This window comes from Homarus americanus, unplaced genomic scaffold (assembly GCF_018991925.1).
Source record: "Homarus americanus isolate GMGI-L3 unplaced genomic scaffold, GMGI_Hamer_2.0 scaffold23578, whole genome shotgun sequence".
Lineage (NCBI taxonomy): Eukaryota > Metazoa > Arthropoda > Malacostraca > Decapoda > Nephropidae > Homarus > Homarus americanus.
In genome coordinates, this window is record NW_024733231.1 from 6,324,755 (window position 1) to 6,344,353 (window position 19,599).

The 19,599-nt window shown below is 38.3% G+C and overlaps 1 protein-coding gene across 1 annotated transcript; it reads right to left on the reverse strand.

Annotated features, from left to right (window-relative positions):
• Nucleotides 1–649: 649 nt before the first annotated feature.
• On the reverse strand, nt 650–15,137 carry LOC121869639. The gene is made up of 8 exons (XM_042371152.1): nt 15,021–15,137; nt 12,551–12,692; nt 9,233–11,772; nt 8,067–8,263; nt 7,442–7,557; nt 6,787–6,914; nt 5,886–6,112; nt 650–5,726 (listed from the first exon to the last, which is right to left on the reverse strand). The coding sequence occupies exons 2-8, from the start codon at nt 12,681–12,683 to the stop codon at nt 2,447–2,449; spliced, it is 6,621 nt and encodes a 2,206-aa protein (XP_042227086.1). The 5' UTR covers nt 12,684–12,692; nt 15,021–15,137; the 3' UTR covers nt 650–2,446.
• Between the last annotated feature and the right edge of the window lie 4,462 nt (nt 15,138–19,599).

Genomic DNA, 19,599 nt, shown 5'->3' on the forward strand with positions numbered 1-19,599 from the left:
AAGACACTATGAAACATGGATCGTAAAGCTTTATATTTACTCGGACAGAACTTCCAAGTACCACTGGTAATTAATCTGACTTGTCAAGAGAATGAAGTATGTCCTCCACCAGACAGCTCATGCTATATCACGTGTTATACAACTTGGTCTAGTAGCTCCAAAGAGACCTCAAACAATGGTGAGTGGACCAATTGATCAAACTGATATCTCTCCGTTATATGTTTGGGGAGCTCACAGGACGACTTAATATGAATGGACAGGCCTGTGTAAACTGAACAGTGTCTTCGATTTGGGTATTTTACCCCAATATTCTCACATTACAGATGGTATGGCAACTCCTCAAGGCAGCTGGTCAACCATCTTGTTCAGGATCTATCAATCAATTCAAGTAATTAGAGTTGATATGTAATCCAGTTCTTGGTTCATGAAACTTACTCATATCCTTCAAAGTACTGTACAGTACCGTTAACTACAAATGAAGGAAATGCTGTGGGGTCACTTCTTGTCATATAACATTTGTTTAAAGAATGGTGAATTACTCTTAATGTATCACTAAGATGGATGGTCTGACATAACAATATGTCACACACCAAGTGGGATTAATTCTTGTTTTCTCAAGCAAAGAGGAGTACTTAATGACACAGTACTGTACTTCATTTTCCAGTTAGACATATTAAGCCTTGCATAGCCACTCCTTCAGGTGGATAATTATAGTGTATAATTATCCTATACACAGTGGATGTTGTTCATTGGCTGGCTCTGACCTCAGGGATTGTAAGATTTATACCAAGATGTTGGATAACAATCTTCTTCACAAAGAAGCTTCTACAGCATCAGTGGCTTTTCTGGATGTACTGTAAGTTGGCTCCAGATCCCAAATCTAAGCAGGTGATTGGTCTACTTTTGGAGGGTGTAAAGATCCCCTTTTCCACCTCACAACCTAGATTTTAAGGTGGCAAGGTCTTACAGATGGAATCAACCCCAGAAAGGGGAGAGAATCTGCCTCAGATTACTGTATGACCCAGTTTTGTCATTTCTCAGCCAAGGCTGGAAAATAAATGTGTATGGAAGGTAGAAACTGACAGTGCTGAGGTCATAACATTTACCCAGATCCTTCCTGTTGGATTCACTGTACAAAAACTGGAACACAGGATTAACTATGGAGGGCTGAGGGGAAGCTTGGCATTTTGTCACATGCTTTCTTGACTGGCGAGTCATTGTCACTCCCTTAGGGGGTTCCACTGTCTAAGCCAGACTCCTCAGAGTTTATTATGTTAATGATGATACAGCACAACATGCAAGATGGATATAAGGACATGGCATCCATATCTTGTGTCACATTTTGATTATCTTATGTGAATTTTGCAATAAATATGATGCCTCTTTTGATTTTTGAGGATACGTCTCTCGGAGTCTTGCAGTATTTTCAAGAGAACACTATGTTAGCAGCTTATAAAGTTATTCTTGGTATTCTTTGTAAGAGGCTCTTGCCAGTGACCTCTAGTTGTAAGTTCTTAAGGTCTTGTCAACATTCTTCTTATAATAAAGATGTGCCACCTCTGAGCTGTTTAACAATGGGGAGTTTGTAAGGTCAGTACTGTATACTAGTAAGCCTGTCCTTCTTCAGTAGTCATGTGAACTCCCCTTGTGGGGTGCATGTCACATCAGTTGGTGGAGTGGTCTTGTGGTACCTATAGTACTTCCCTTCTGGTTAGCTATAGTTATGTGGACCTTCAGGTAGAGGGCATCACGTTATAAGCAGACGACTGACCATGGAATATCCAATTTTATATTTAAACTCACAGCCAGATGACTCAGATGCCTTTCCTCCCTCTCAAGGAGTAGTCAGTTGGAATTGAATTTGGAGACTGTATCTGGTCTTGATATGGCAGATAACCAAAATTTGCCACACAAGTTATGTACACATCAGTGGATTCTTGCTTTCAAATAGCAATTCTTGCCTCCTATCTTCCTTTCAAGGATGATAATTATAATGAATAAGTATTAGGGCAACAAAGCTGTTTGATAAGTCAATTCAAGCATCAATGTTTGGAGTCTCAGGGCATAGACCCAAAAACACGGAAGTGTATGTGACATTACAGAGCCATTTGGCTGCCAGCTCAACTACAAAACAGGATTTCCATGGTAAGTTCTCCATTTACATCTACTATACTGTTTTTTATCAAAAGAACAAAAATTATTTTGACAACAAGGTGGTACCTTAGTCATACGGCTGAAAGTGAAAAATTGGCTTATTTTAGACCATCCCAACAACTACAACATGTAACTTGAAAAGTGAATGATTCAACTTGGATTCCCGGTCATGTGTCTCTCACTAAAAACAATCGCACTTTAATTGTAGCCTTGAGCATTGACAGATCCTTCAAATCCTAATGAAAATATACAACTTATTTCAACAAAAAATAGCAAAACTTTAACATTTATCCTATCGATCAAGCGGTTTTCCCAAACCTAAAGGTCTAGCTTTACGTCCAAGTTTGAGAAATGCCATACCGTGGGTTCGTAAGTGACTGTACAGCTCCACGGGGTTTGTGAATTCTTCTTTGCAGACAACACAATGATTGTCAAACTTATCCTCATCGCCTTCCTCCATTTTATTAGCCGTTATTTCTTTGTCTGCTCTTCTTTTACTTGCATCCTTCACCGTCCTCTTTCGTGGTATAACCTTTTCTATTTTCTTCCTATTTATTACTTTTTCCACTTTTTTCTTTGTTATGGCCCTTGCTACTTTCTTCTTAATCATCCCCTCTACTGCTTTCTTTTTATTTCTTCCTTCTACTCTCTTTTTCAAGGTTTCCCTTTCCAGTTTTTTCTTAACAGACACTCTTGCTGTCTTCCTCTTGGCAACAACAACATCATTCTCTTTTTTCACACTACTTACAGGCTCTTTCTCCTCCTTAATTTTTTGTACTTTTTCCTCTTTTAAATCTTTTTGTACTTTTACCTCTTTAATGCTCAGTTCACTTTCTTCTTTTATATCAATTTCTTCTTTCACTACCACCTTTTTTCCTTTTACATCAACAACATTTTTGTCATTATCTTCATTTTCATCAGCACTAGACACCTGAAGTTTGACCTTGTGGGCAAAAAACATATGTCGTGCAAGGGAAGGTTCGACCACAAATGAAGCACCACATTCACGACACACAAATCCATCTGGTTCAGCCTCTTCGCTAAGTTGTTTATGCTTGACGATGTGATTATCAAGTTTTTCTTTTGAATTGGTGCCAAATGTACAGATATTACATCTAAAGGCTTTCTTCTTCTTCTTCCTCTTCTTTTCCTTTTTCACTTCTGCCCCGGGTTCAATTTTCACTTCATCTGTCCTCGATACTCTCTTTCTCCTCTTTGATCTGGATTGTTCATCTAAAATAGAATCTGGCAGCCTCTTAATCAACACTTTAGTTTTATCGTTTAACTTTGAGTCTGTTCTTCTGGTCCAAACCTTCTTCGAACCTGATGAAGTGATGGTCTTGCTGGGTGAACTCTTGACCGGTGATCCTTGTGATGACTTGTTGCTCGACGGTTTAACTGAGGATTCGGTAACAGAGGATGCCTTGCCTGGTGAGCCCTTTGCTTTGTCCTTCTGAATTTTCAAAAGAGGAGTATCTGCATCTGTTTTACTCGTTGAAGAGCCTCCTGGATTCTCTTTGCTCCCGAGAGGTTTTGTAGGTATGAATTGCGATGTCGGCATAGTTCCCTGGCCACGAGTCCTGATCATAACCTTCTCATCAACCTGTTCTCGATCAAGTCCATGAACCGTGCGAAAATGATTCATGAGCGTCTCTTTCTTTACGTGATCATACGCTCTACATATCCAACAGATGTACCGTCGCTTTGCATATTGGCATATCTTGTGAACTATGTCTGTGTGACGCTGAAGTTGGTAGGTGAAATTAAAGTGCATGTCACACTCGGCACAGTGTAAATTTCCAAACCCATGTTCTTCCTTGAGATGTGTAAGTGCTGAACTTGCATCCTCCATTACAAAACTACACATAGGACAGGGGTTTGGATATGATAAAGCAGCAGCATGTTCTTCCAGATGGTGCAGGAGGGCCATACTGGATGGTAGAGTTCGCCCATCACATAGGCTACACACCAATAAGCCTTCTTCCAAATGACAAACTAAATGGCGACCAAACATCTCTGGTGTGAGAGCTTTTGTACACACTTGACACTGTCTGCACCCAGCTGATGGTGTGGGCGTGGCTGTTCCTAGTGTACAGCGGCCTAAATGTACACTTAAACCTCTTTCACCGTGGAAGCGACGGCCACAACGATCACACTCAAACTCTGACGTGTCAAAAGGTACGTGTAATGGATCATGTTCTTCATTAAGATGTGCTAAAGCTGTCGGTACATCTGGTAATGAAGTGCAACAGAAAGCACAGGTTGCTGGATAGGAAAACTGCTCATGTACATGTAGCTCAAAGTGCTGCTCTAAATCAATTGCATTGCTGAACTGGGTACCATTGCAATATATACACAGCACCGCACCATCTTGTATGTGGCCAAGAGAATGACGTGCAAAGTCCTCGCTAACCGCAACCATACCACAAATCTCACACTGTCGCTCTGCTGCCTCACCCTCACACGTTCGCTTGTGCCGTCTAAAATCTTTGTTGTCTACATACTTATAACCACAACGATAACAGACCTTTGGTCGTAGTTTATCCAACTGATCCATATCTTTCTTGGCTGGACTCTCCTTTCCTAAAGATTCATTTGGTTCCACTTCTTTTGGAGAAGTCTTATTTACAACTTTGTTCTTAATTTTTTTTTCAACCTTTCCAGTTTTATTACTTTCTTGGGGAGTTACATCAGGAAAAAGAGTTTTATCAATGACACTACTGACTGTTGGAACATCTCGTATTCGTGCCTCGTGCAACTCCTCAGCACTCAAAGCTACAGGAAGTGTCACAAAGGCATTCCTCGGCTCCTGGCCATTAAAATACTGATGCTGATAGCCCAAGACCTCATGATGTAAGGTACAGGTTTTTGTACGGTAGTGGTTGTCTCGCCGGTGCTCACGGTCGTGGTGTGCTCTTAACTCATCTTTAGAGCGGAAAGCATTAGTACAAAATTTTGATTTATATACATAATGAACTCTTGTTATTATGGTAGGGTGAGCATCTGCCAGGTGAGCTCTGATCTTGGAATTTGTATCACGTTCTCCCTGTGCATGTAACTGAACAGCAAGAGAACACAGAGGACAAGTTAAAAGACATCGGAATGTTGCTAAAACTTGCTGCCCAGGTGATGTGCATTTATGAAACACCAAACTCTCAAATGTGTTACGACAAACAACACACTCGTAGGACTTGGCACAATGTTCGGCAATCCAATGCGTTAGGAAATCATCTTGCGACTTAAAGAAGCACACCTGACATTCTGTACACACAATGCCCGAGCGACGAAACTGGTGCCCGCAAGTGTTAAGATGATGCACAAATTCTCTCGGTCCATCACATCTACTGCCACACTCTGGGCACACGGACATATTGGAAGTATTGGCCGGTGGGTGAGTGAGGATGTGGGCTTTAGCTGCACACACACTAGGCAACACCAGCTGACATTTCTTGCACTCCACACGTTGGTCTGAGTACGGCTGATCTGTCCGCATGTGTGCCATCAGTTCACGTACACTGTGGAACATTCTCTCACACAAGTAACACCTTACTGTTCGTTTTCTTGCAGAGAGCCTGGAACAAAGGAGAAAATAAATTCCCATAAATATGACACTAAAAGAAACTTAAATTTGCAATAAATCACAATTATATGACAGGACATAAATTGCCTTCAAGATATGATTCTAATGATCAAAAACTGCAAACTATAAAATCAACATCAAAAAGCCTTACCTCTTCATGCCAGACGGTATCTTATGTGAATTCAATCTACTTCTTATATCCTCATCCCCAAATTCTGTGCACTCCTCACTTTCATCCTCCCCATAATGGTCATCCAGAGAGCCACTGAGGTATTCTTCACTGAGTTTGGATGCTGTTCTTCCAATGGGTTTCAATGCAGGTAACTTATTGACTGTTCCACGACCTTTTAAGTTCCTCTTGAGTTTCTTATTTGCCAACTGAAATTTTGATCGCTCTTCAATTATTGTATACTTAAAAAATGGACATTATTGATCCTCAAGTCATTTTATAATAGTAACTCATATAGCCACTAAATCCTGGATGCCTGAGACACCCTAAACTGAAGCTGTTGGGTTAATCTGACAACCATAACAACTCTCCAATGACAGCCCACACAAGGTAGGGAGCTCTGCAGAGCTAGTCCAGATATAAAAGAGTTTAGATGCACTCTGTAATGTTATAATAGTATTTCTTAGTCAACTCTATACAGGTATCCCTCATTTAATATACGTACCTTCAGTTAATGTAGTTTCGATATAATCAAGTTGATAAATTGAGGAAACTTTCTTGTAAAATAATCCATGATGCTCCAGCACCCCAGGAGGTCATTAAAGATGTTCTTTTGGTGGTGTCACCACCGAGCCTCGATATACTGTCTTGTTATTTATCTCTAATATGTCTTACTATTGTCTTTATGTATATTCAATGCTATACATTTATTTATGATTGAAATTTAAGGCCCATTTATTGGCCTGGAACATATCAAAATGTATAACACTAAATATATACATTTTGGGGGGACTGCATCTACTGTACTACATTAATGAAATTACTTGTAGCTAGATTGATCATTTACCTTCAACTAACCCCCGAGCCAACATCTCAAACCTACCCTGAGGGATTTTGGTACAGGCACCAGGATAGGTTGTAGGAGTCGGGTCAGCTGCAGCGGGAGAGAACGCACTTCCACAGTCTCCTCATCAACTTCTTCTCCTTGCATCAGGTGGTTACGTAGATGATCTATCAAAGAGGTAAACATTAACCAGATGATCGACGAAAGTAGTGAATTATATTACTTATCATATATGATCTATTAGAAAGATAAATGATATGGAATCAATTTCAAAAGGTGGACTAATATAAAATCCCATTTTATGCCTGAGCCTGAAATCCAACAGGTAGTTCTAGGATCAGTGGCTAGGCATCTAACTTTACACTGGAGTCTCTAGCCAATGAAATGATTTAGGACTTCATAAGGTCAAACAATTATAGTTTATCTCCCCTTGAGAGCCATCTACCTCAAGCAGGGAGATGTTGAATACCAAGGTCACCAGATATATCAAGAACACACAGTGTCACATGACATACACACACCTTACCTAACAACTGCCAGGCTCCAACATGATTCATTTATTTACACCATTCTACAGTCTTTATCATATACATCCTTCACATCTGCTACTTCCAGCCACAGTATCTTCACAGATAACCCCACATCCTTCTTCACAACATATAGTACAGCATTTAGAAACAGAAGAGTTCTGTACCTTTTAGGGCACACCGGTTATAGAAGGTCAGCTTGGCATCACATGGTCCACATTCCAGGCTAATCCACACACTACGACGTTCTCGGTGCTGCACCAGTGAGCTTTCTATGAAGAACCTGACGGAAAAATAAAAACCTGCTTACCAATTTAATTAGATACAAACCAATGTAATGTACTGTAACGCTCTTTCTACAGGCATAAACCATTACCACGACATGTTAAGTATTAAAATCATATAATCATGAGAAACTGTACATGTATTGTAATTAAGTATCTTTTCACTTTTGGAAACAATGCAGTATTGCAGGGGAAACATGCTGTAAGTATGAGTGAAGTATTTTCTCTGAGCATGTTACAGTACTACTGTACTTTCTCCAAAATGTTTTTTTTATTATTAAATCTTATTCTTGTAAAGAACTGGTTGCTTTAGCCATCAATAAAAGCACCAATCTCAATCACTAATAAAATACCTTGTAATGTACACAAAATTAACTTAGACACACAGCAGCTTAATACAATGACTATCTATCAGCTGCCATGTACATTATTAGATGGCCAACAAATATCTCAAACACCATAACAGTGACTAAATATAATAGTTACTGCCCTCAAGTACATTACTCACGTGTCTCCACAGGAGAGGCAGCGATAGCCTTCAGCGGGTATTGTGAGACGGAGCCAGGAGGGAGGAGCCACATTAGGTGTAAAGGGAGGTAAGTGCACACCATCAAGCTGCCACTGAGTAAGATCACTTCCTTCTGATGGCACGATGTTATTAGCAGGAGGGTATTCAATTACTTCACCCTCACCCCCACCATTAACCTACAAGTAAAAATTATGAAAACATTACAACATTAATAAGTGAAAATGATGAAAAAATAAAGAAACTTTACAACAATTACAAGTACAAAATCAATGTCAATAGCACCCACTTTGTTGAATCAGAGCTGCACTGGGACCTTTGTTATTCCTGCCATAAATTGGAAATACAGACAAGAAACATATACTTTACAACTTATAAATATCCTTCTCCTCTGATAACATCCACATGAGCCAAGCAACAAACACCACACATGGAGCTGAATCTATATAAACCAATCTGACAATATTCATTGTTGGGCAACAGAAAATAACTAGATTGATGACCACATCTTGAAAAGAAAAGAAAAAAAAACTTAGTTTGGTTTCAGATAAGGAATGAGATACCCTGTATTTACCAGTACCCTACAGCCACCTATATTTCATTCAAAAGATAAATCACCAGAACTTGGACAATTTTCCTGAGTAAGACCCCTGATGAACCTCCAAACCCTATATTCTAATGCCTATGGACAGGCAGTGCACAACAATTTCATCAGATTGACTGCACAGTCTTGTCTGTAAGCTAGTATACTACATACTGTATGTAGCAACAGTACATCCTAATTATCTATAAGTCTGTGGTTCCTAATACAGTACTGGATACTGTACAAATTTGTTCATATGTTGGGGTTGTAGTCTTTATATAAAAGAATAATTTATGACAGCAGTCCCAAAACAACCAGACCCAAGTTTGCTAACTTAGAAATCTTTAGGTTTTTTAAGGGTGATTTATAATATCACACACTTCAGTCACTTTCAAATTAACATCATACATCCACAGATCATTTATCTTGTATTAAGGCTGCCCCTTATACAGTTTTCTGACAAAAATATACTGAGAGCCACACCCATGCTTGTAGCCACTTCCTACATAATTAGCTACAATGGTCACAAAAATAATATGAGAACTGTTTAAAAATTGTGACTCACAAAACTCTTGAGGTACGCCATCAGTTCAATGTTTTCTTTTTCCGACTGATCGAGTATCTCGCTGCCCTTCTTACACCAGCCAATATCGTCACTCTCAGGGGCAGCTCTGTCATAGCCCTCGTACTCGATGCCACTCTCACTGCCTTCCGACATCACAACTTCAGCTTGAATGGGCATGGGAAACATATCATCAATTTCTGATTCCATTTTTTCCTCTTCTGGTATTGTATCATCTAAGCTGTTCTGATTCAGACAATCAATGTCCTCATCCCTATAGTCTTTTGTGTACTCTCCCTGCTGGAGGGATTTTTCCGACAGACCTCTCAGCTGGTTTGCTTGTATAGTAGACAGTTGTTGAGCAAATGCAACAGCAACCTGCTGCACTAAGTCTACCTCACTCATCTTTTCTCTGCTCGATTTTGAAAAACTGGCTTTTCTCCGAGCCTTTGGCATACTCTTTGTGACAGTCACATTCTGTTCACTAACCTGTACACTGTTCTTTTTCGCATTCTGTTCATTAACCTGTACACTGTTCTTTTTCACATTCTGTTCATTAACCTGTAAACTGTTCTTTTTCACATTCTGTTCATTAACCTGTACACTGTTCTTTTTCACATTCTGTTCATTAACCTGTACACTGTTCTTTTTTACATTCTGTTCATTAACCTGTACACTGTTCTTTTTTACATTCTGTTCATTAACCTGTACACTGTTCTTTTTCACATTCTGTTCATTAACCTGTACACTGTTCTTTTTCACATTCTGTTCATTAACCTGTACACTGTTCTTTTTTACATTCTGTTCATTAACCTGTACACTGTTCTTTTTTGCTTTCTGTTCATTACCCTGTACATTGCCCTTTTTCACATTCTGTGCATTAACCAATACACTGTTCTTTCTCACATTCTGTTCAATAACCTGCACAGTGTTCTTTTTTACATTCTGTTCACTAACCTGTATGCTGTTCTTTTTCCCATTCTCGTTCTTTGTACTCAAATTGTTTTCCTTAATGTTGGTGTTATTTTCTTTATTAATTTTCCCCTTATCATTTATCTTTCTTATTGCCGCATTCTTTCCAACCCCACTTGCAACTTTCCGCACACTTATGCAATTCCTCTTGTCACTGGGCACCTTTTTCTCAACCTTAGTACAGGCACTAACTTCAAAGTCTTTAGATGTTTGTTCTATGACTTTTGTACACTTATCACCATCTTCCACCTTCTCTAAATTGTCTGTATTTATGTTTGATAATGGTGGCACTTCTCTAGGTTTAAGGTCAATGGATTTGTCTATGTCTTTACCTTCAAACTTTTCTTCCCTTTGACAATTTTTTATATCACTTATTTTTTCTTTCTCGGTAGATATTGAAGTTTTATTTGAAATGCCATCAATGTGGTCCAAAGGCTCCTTCACTCTTTGCTCATTGTTCTCAACATCTTTACGCTGTTGTTCGGGAATTTCCGGTAGTTTCTCCGACTCTTCAGTACTCTTAGAATCACTATCTGAGTCACTATCAGAATCAGAACCATCTGAATCGGAGTCAGAAGAGGAGGAATCACTGCCACTGCTCGAACTACTACTATCAGAATCTCCATCGGAATCATCAGAATCATTTTCAGAATCAGAACAGTCACTGTTAGCTTCATTAGGTACGTTTTTATCACCCACATCACCTGAAGCTTCAGTCTTAATTCCTTCACTGGTATTTTGTGATTCTACTTTTGAGTTATCCTCGCACGGTTTCATTACCTTGCCAACATTAATAGCACCTTTGGTTTGTTCGTACGTCTGACTAAGGCTCTTGTGTCTCTCGTAAGGATTCACAAAACCCCGGGAAATCTCACCACTTACTTGTACTTTTTTAACACCTTTTTTGTACACGTATCTACCGCCCGTACACACTGTTGCTGGGCCGGAATATTTTTCAAGGGGACCTTCTTTTTCAGTCAAACAAGTCAGTGAAGTGGTATCACACTGTCTGGTTGTACTGCTGTCACAAGCTGTCTTCACCGGTAATGTTACAGAGGCCGTACTTTTTTCCCTGTGAGGTTCTGGGAGTTTTTCTTCCTCATGAGAGAGATGTGAGTGAGTTTGGTAATTTTCATAACCACTATTAGATTCTTCATCATAAATACCTTGACTCTCAGTTTCTGGAACCTTTGTGATGGTTTCTTCTTTCCTGCCTTCAGTTGCTTGTACAAATGCTTTTAACTGATTTAGTCCATCGTCTGCATCTTGACGAGTAGTTGCTGGGACAAATACAGTCGACGGGTTCGATTCCTCTGACAAGTGTAACTCATTATCAGTTACACATGGTTCTGAGGTGCAAACTGTCACCTGCATGTCTGTTACTGCCTCAACATTAGTGTTTTCAATGTGCACGGCCAGAGGCTGCCTTACCACCCCTACACGGTTATCCTCCAGCTGCATCTCAGTAGGTTCTGATGCCACATTATACACACCCAACATCTCTTTCCCAGATACAAGCTTTTCTGAGTAGTCGTCTGGTTCTGGTTCCATGATGTAGTCATCTTCATAAGCTGCCAAAGTAAAAGTTAATAATTAATCAATATGCTAACAGAGACAACTCTAAAATAAATATACAATGCAGTTGTAAAATGTCTTACTAATAAGCTCATGATTTTTAGGTATCTGTACAGTAATGTTGTGACAAACTGATACTGTACAGTACTTGTAAATGGTAAAAGATAAATAATGATTAAATATTATTACTTTGCATACACAAAATGCAAATCTACAGTTAAATGTATTTTCACTATTTGTACCACACTTCTTTGTCCACCAACTAATTTTTTACAGCATGGATACAGCACTGTAAATACCTAGTGAGCTTTCAATACAAGAAGAACAATACTTTTCTGTATAAAATTATTGTACAATTATCCATCAATTTCTAAGTTCTTGATGCAACACACAAATGAGGTTAAAAAAGCACTAAATTAGAAAAAAATGCTGCAACAAAATGTCCACAACCCCACATGTAACAAAACCCTGATTTTCTTTAGTATTTTAATGTAACTTTTCTTTCCACAGAGGATGGGCCAGACTCCACCAACTAATCCAGCACTGTGTATCAAGGGTCACCCAAATGCAGGACTTTATTAAATACTATACAGGTAATATAGAAAGACACAGGTAACCACAACACCTTCACACCTACATTAATACTTCATCAGTCATTTGTGCAACTCATATGTTAAATTACTGTACTGTATCAGCAAAACATCTGACAAATGGACGAGCGACCTTTCAAATGACTCCGGCTATGGTAGTTCATCATTAAATACCAGTTGTTACCTGTGTGGTGGGTATAGTCAGTAGGGGAGGTGAGGGCCAGTAGAGCCTCAACAGCTGTCCTTGCCTCAATGTCACCCTCCTCATCCTCCCCGTCCTCCTCTTCCCCCGGCTGATGCTCCTCGTGAGACATCATCTTCTCACCCTGAAATTTCCAAACAATTTTCTGTCAGAATAAGGATAGTAGATAAATGAATCATAACATTGAGATATATGACAAGACTGGGGTATGAAAAAGCAGGTGAAATATGTACTATAACATTATATATGTCAAATGGTTACATATATTGTACAGCACTGTATTATAAAAAATTCTAGGCTCCATCTAAATTTATTTACAATGACTCAATTTTCTCCAAGGATTCCATAATTCATCACAATTCTATGTATCAATTCACTGGGTTTCTCTATTGTATGATTCACTAAAATCCACTCCTACTGCTTTCTCTTTAAAACAATTGCCTTACTCTTCCCAATAATACAGTATATTTATCTGCAATTTACTTTGATCACTTACTCTTGTCAATGATTTTAACCCTAATTTAGCAGTTCCCATTCACTCTCTGTATAAACAAACACCTGTGCCCACACCTCACCTTTCAGCTCCACGCTTGTTCTTTACTGTAGCCTTCCCTTCCCTTCATCAATACACAGTTTTTACTAATGTATCTTAAATATACATATAATATTCACTGCTCAAATTATTCCACCTACACTAGCCATTTCTAACAGGATTTCCCATTATGATCCTCACCCACCCTATGATATGAAGAGTAGAGGATGCTAAAACATATTTTATAGTGAGAAAATTTGGCCTAACACACATAGACATTAACTATAACCTGTGCACAAACACTGACAATCTACATTAATATCACTGCTTATTGAACCTGGTTATTAAACATGCTAATGTGACCTGGGGTGGCAAGATTAGGTTAGATTGAGTTAGGTTAGGAATGTTTGGTTAGGTCAAGTTAGGTAGGTTTGGTTTGAGTTGGTTTAGTTGAGGTTAGGTCAAATTAGATATGTTTGGTTAAATTAGGTTAAGTTAGGTATGTTAGGTTAGAATTTGGGTATTTAATCACCAAATCACATGAACTGGGGTGGCTAATGTTCACGAGATCCCACCCTAGCTGCTTAAACCTCTACCAAGGAAGTTTAGAGACAGACTTAAGATGTAATGGATGGAATCAACCCTTTGAATCAACTACAGTTAAACACAAAGGAATGTATTATAGTTACTGATATTCAACTAAATATTTGTCAACAGTTTATGGCACTTACTAACATGAACTAATAAAAACAGTAGGAATGTCACACAATGATCAGTGTGTAAAACGGTTTGAGTAAAAACTCCATGAAAAAGAGGGTGAGTTAGGTAAGGTATTTGGTGATGGATCGGCAGGTGGGTGGGGGTACAAGTGGGTGCAGGAGGACAAAAGATCAAAAGTGGGTGGATAAATATGGGTGGAAGGGGTTCATCCATTTGACTTAACAAGTAGGTGTGAGTAGACAAAGTGATGTGGTTAGAAGTGCAGATGAGAGAACAGGTGGGGTAGTGGAAGTGTGTGTGGGTGGGTAATTGGGTATAAGTTTAGATTTTCAAGGGAGTGAGCCACATGGATTTTCACAGCTGGGCGAGTGGATGGGTGTAAGGTGTGAGTGGTGGGTACTGGTGGAATGGATACCGGTACATAATAGGAGTGGATTTTAAAGTCTAATATAAATAACCAAATACAGTATATATTTCATTTTCTGTGAGGTGATATATGCGTATGTATGTAATTTATTAATGTCACAAGTAATCCAAATAAGTTTGAAGTCTGTCAATTACCACCATGATTTTCTATGCAAACTTAAAAGAAAGAGCAATAATGTTTGAAAAAATAAGTGCCAGTGGCTTTATCACCTGGTAGGTAGCTGACGATAGGATGAATAATTTACAAGTTGGAAGTTACTATTATATTTGACATTAAGACCAATTACCGACATCAATTTTAGACGGAGCATCATCAATAAGTGGAAAAATCTGTAAGTTCCAGAGATAAAAACAATTAATAAGGTGTGTACAGTAAATGGAGGTGAAGGTGTTGTCTAAGACTGGAAGGTGTTGGGTGATGCGGGGCAGTACACTAACACCCACCAGCATTGTGGCCCGCGCAATGCTTACTCTCCCGCCCACCTTACTACCTCCACCCACACTAAATATTATAATTATATACATTTTACCTGTTTATCTACTGTTATGGAATTCTACTTCAGTGGATAACATCTTTGGAGTAATCCAAAAACTACCCGAGGATCGATGTAGTGGGTAGAATGCTGGTGCGTGGCAGCGGCGCCTCACACCCCACTCCAGCGTCCCTATTCTCCCAAGCTGTCTGTCCGGCTCCTCACTCACGTCTTATCACATTATCTACCCTCACCTGCTGTTATTATTCTCACTGACTTTATCACAGACATTTATTCTTACCTTAGGTGTTGTCACAAACAGCAGACATGACAGAAAATATAAGAAACACTGGGATACTTGAGAGACCGGGGTGATCTCCTGCAGGGGAGAGGAACCCACCGTGATCACGTGACCCTGGCGGAGGCGACGCTGCCACGTCTGGTGACTCACAGCTGATCTAGTGTAAACAAATAGCCTCCTATACAATGTCCACGTGCCAACACCCATACAGGTGGTGTCTCTCACTCCTATCCTTATATGTCTTTTATATTATGTATTATTTGTTATTTCTGATAACAACATTTCTTATTCAAGAGTACGGTGTCCATTGAGGTAAAATAATCTACTACTACTACTTCTTTCCTTTAAAATTTGATGAGAGCCACACCACACCTTATCCGTCAGTCTTTGTACAAAAACAAATTTGGCAATACCTCTACCTTTTAGACAATAACATTGACCTTAGCAAAATTTGTGTGCGTGAGCTTGGGCGTTTTACTTGTCACCGTATATGTAAGGTCAAGGTGAGTTACAAGTGTCAGGTGTCACTGTCAATGAGGCATGTTTATGTTGATATGTCAGCGCGGGGACATGTGGTCGTGTTTACTACTGTAATTATGTCTCTCATTGGGCAAAGAACGTGAGGGTGTTTAATACTAATATGGGTATAGTACTGTACTCTCTCAATAGATGGAAAAGGGAAAATAGAAAGAAAGGGAAATGATAGAGTAAGAAAGGCAAAAAAAGATTGAGAGAGATGATAAAGGGGAGAATTAAAAGGGGGTTTGTGAAAAGAAAAAAATAGAAAGAAAACTTGGAAATAAAAAGAGAATGGAAAAGTCGGAATTCAAAAGGAGAGAGAAAAGGGGTAAAGCAATGGAATGAGGAAAGTGAGATAAGAGAAGGAAAAAGTAAGAAACAAAAGAGGCAAAGATAAATAAAAAGAGAGGAGGAGAATATGAGGGTAGATAAAGAGAAGGAAAAGAAGTTAAAAAAATGAGACTGAATTACAGCAATGAGTGACAAGGATAGTGTGTTACAGTGCCTATATGAGTGCATTACAGCCATGAGTGACAAGGATAGTGTGTTACAGTGCCTATATGAGTGCATTACAGCCATGAGTGACAAGGATAGTGTGTTACAGTGCCTATATGAGTGCATTACAGCCATGAGTGACAAGGATAGTGTGTTACAGTGCCTGTATGAGTGCATTACAGCCATGAGTGACAAGGATAGTGTGTTACAGTGCCTATATGAGTGCATTACAGCCATGAGTGACAAGGATAGTGTGTTACAGTGCCTATATGAGTGCATTACAGCCATGAGTGACAAGGATAGTGTGTTACAGTGCCTATATGAGTGCATTACAGCCATTAGTGCCAAGGATAGTGTGTTACAGCCTTTAGTGACAAGGGTAGTGTTGCAGTACAGCACCTGCATAAGACTAGGTTACAGTGTTAAATGTTACAGTACTTATCACAATTCCTCATACATAGGTCTCTCACTTTGCAGGGAGGTTTTCACTGCAGAAAATTACATGACAAATTGAAACCGTGCAAACTGAGACATGTGTCTAGTACTAAAACAACAGTACCCAAAAGAAGCAGAAATACTCCACACACAACTACTTAACACCTTTCAAGTGCTCCTACTTGTTGTTTCAGTATTTTCTACCTCACTCATTGTAATTGATTTCTTATTTTAATTTACTAATGCTGTATGCCATTACAGTATTTTTTCTGTAACCCTTTTTTTTCAAATTACTGTTGTCACAACAGGGTGTCTCAAGGACAATGTTGCTGTTGTAATACAAGCATTCACAAGACAGCCACGAAAACCTGTAAGGCAGCGTGTATACGTATATTTGTAACACCCTGCATAATGATGTACGGATTATTCATAATAATTAGGGCGAGGAATAACTTGATGTCTGTTTCAATGAGTTTATTATTCATCAATATAAGAATACAACTATAATAGTAATAAATGCAGGTACCTGCTATGACCTACAGTCTCTGGTTGTGAGATACTCAAGTAGGGTTTAAGAAACATCATCAAGAATACAACATGACTATTACACACTCTGAGTTACATCTTACAAACAAATCAACAAACTACCAAACTCCAAATAATGACATCAGCAACACCATAAAAAGCTACGGTTACGGATGAACATTTTGGGAATTAAATTATAGATGTAAAATAAGCTAGCTACTATTCTTCTGGATAACTCCAAGTGGTACTGTACTTTGAATTGTTTTATACTGTCTACAACACTACTGATGAAGAATGTAAATCAGAGGTGGTAGTTCTTATCATGATTATATTACTGATAATGCTGTTTGGTGCACTGCTCAAGTGTGCCAAACCTCACATCATGTCTCCATCCTCTCAAAGATATAAAGTTTTACCACATAAGGTCTTCTTAAAAATTCAGGACAGTCAGGAAAGATAAAATAAACAGTGGTGGAATGTATAAATACTTAACTACCTGTACTTACCACAACCAATTCCATTTATTGTCTACTTAATTAATGTGGTCTCAATAAAAACCATTTAATTAACAGGATCTTCACTAACCAATGCAACTACAGGATTTAACACCTTCACACACAACTACAGTACAGTTATTACTCTACAAAATATGCAGCTTTATGCTACTTGTTCTACTACTTTGGCATAGATTTATTTTTTATCAATTGCAGAGAAGAATTAACACTATACATAAAGTAAAGCTCGTGTAAGAAGATCAAGTTTACACACTATATGGCATCAGTGGAACAGCAAATGTTTTCATATGAACAGTGACTCATAATTACTACCTCTAAATTACTACTGTACCTTCAAAATAGATAATTCAAGATACTACAATACTATACATGGTCAAGAAAACAATATTAATGCTAGGTTAATGCACAATGTTAATGGCAAGGAGAATCTATGGAAAACAAAGATTTTGTTTGAGTAAATGTATCCAAATCTCTTTTTTTACATTACCTTAATCATATAAGGTAAATAATGTAAATGTTAATGGTACATAGGGAGTGGTGGGGGGGGGGTAAGGGATGCTCAATATTATTATCTGCACAACAACGATTAAAAGATTACAGCAGTGTGAGGTACACGTAAGACTTGGTATAAAAAACAGTCATCAGAGGGATTTTTAGCCCATAACCCCCAGGCTTCGGTTCACATCACACGACAATGTAATTTCACAGTACTGCTTGAATCACTTACACATGCGAGCCTCCCAGCCTCCCTTCTCAGTTTTTGTAATGTAGGAATCTCGCCCTTGGACTTCACACACCTCACTATGTGTTTCTACCCCCCAACTCCCAAGATTTTAAATATGATATAATAGTAATACTTTGCCCGATATAAATTCCCCAGTTTTCTTTAATTGCATACACGGAGTTACTATGCAATGTTTTAAAGTTCATCAAAATACAGTAAAATTATTAAATATTTTTGTTGATCAAGTAAATTACATCTGCAGTATAACATATATAGAATTAATATCCACACTGTGAATCTTAATTTTTGTTTTTAATTCACAGCAACAAGAACAAGACTTCCATGATAAATTATATAAATAAGAGTATTATCACAGCCCATCTTTTATGATGAAAACATTAATATAATAACACAATATTTTCATAGCCTAACACAGTACAGTATGTCTTCTTTTTGTGTGTGAAACTGAGTTTCCTTTTATGAGATATGTAAAGGGTGTCTCATTGGTCACATGTCATAGGAAAATTAATGTTCTATCTTTAATTCAAATGAAGAAATCAAAACAAATCAACAAAAATGGCAGGGAAATTAATGCTAGAGGAGAGAGTCATTCTAATACACATACAGATTGTGGTCATTACATCCCTGGCGATACAACAGCTTAGGTCATATGCCATTCACATACAGAAAGCCAATTCCTACACACCAATCAGTTGCAAAATAATTTAAATCGACAACATCCATATGCCTGGGTGTTGTCGATTAAAATTAGCTACAAACTGTCTAGTATTTAGCTCTCTGTACATGAATATTATACTGCCTCTTTCCTCAAGTGTTAATTTCTATGACATCTTAACTGATTTGAAAAAAGAGTGAAGAGAAGACTATTAAATATGTCTTTGGTGTTTGACCTCTGGGGCAGCCTTTACACATACGGTAACTGTACGTGAATTATTTTCCCTCGAGACAATGCCAAAACTAATTAACTACATGTACTGCATTTTGAAAACATGTAAGTAACCTGCACGTATACCTGTTACAGTGGATGGAGCAATTTGTGAGATGTGGCAACTGTGTTTGTTGACATCGTATTAAAACTTCCTAATGATTCTCGCAATAGTAACCAGACTACGGGTGCTAGATAAATGTTCCACAACTTACAAAACCTGCCAGCCACTGTACCAGATAAAAGTAGTGGCAACTATACTTATTTAATTACTATTAATATCAACTACTTAATAACAACCTTTTAATTTTCGCTATAAATAAAATACAGTATTCCAAATTATCATTAGAACCAGTTAATTCCACACAAAATTATCTCAATACCCTGTACTTTAATGTGTACAGTATTGTTTTATCTTGC

Excerpts from the sequence above, each read along its gene's own strand:
- LOC121869639 (XM_042371152.1), bottom strand. The coding sequence starts at position 12,683 with ATGATGTCTCACGAGGAGCATCAGCCGGGGGAAGAGGAGGACGGGGAG. Across the intron at positions 6,915-7,441 it reads TAACCGGTGTGCCCTAAAAG|ATCATCTACGTAACCACCTG; the intron begins GTACAGAACTCT and ends CCTCTTTGATAG. Across the intron at positions 6,113-6,786 it reads CTGTACCAAAATCCCTCAGG|TTGGCAAATAAGAAACTCAA; the intron begins GTAGGTTTGAGA and ends TCAAAATTTCAG.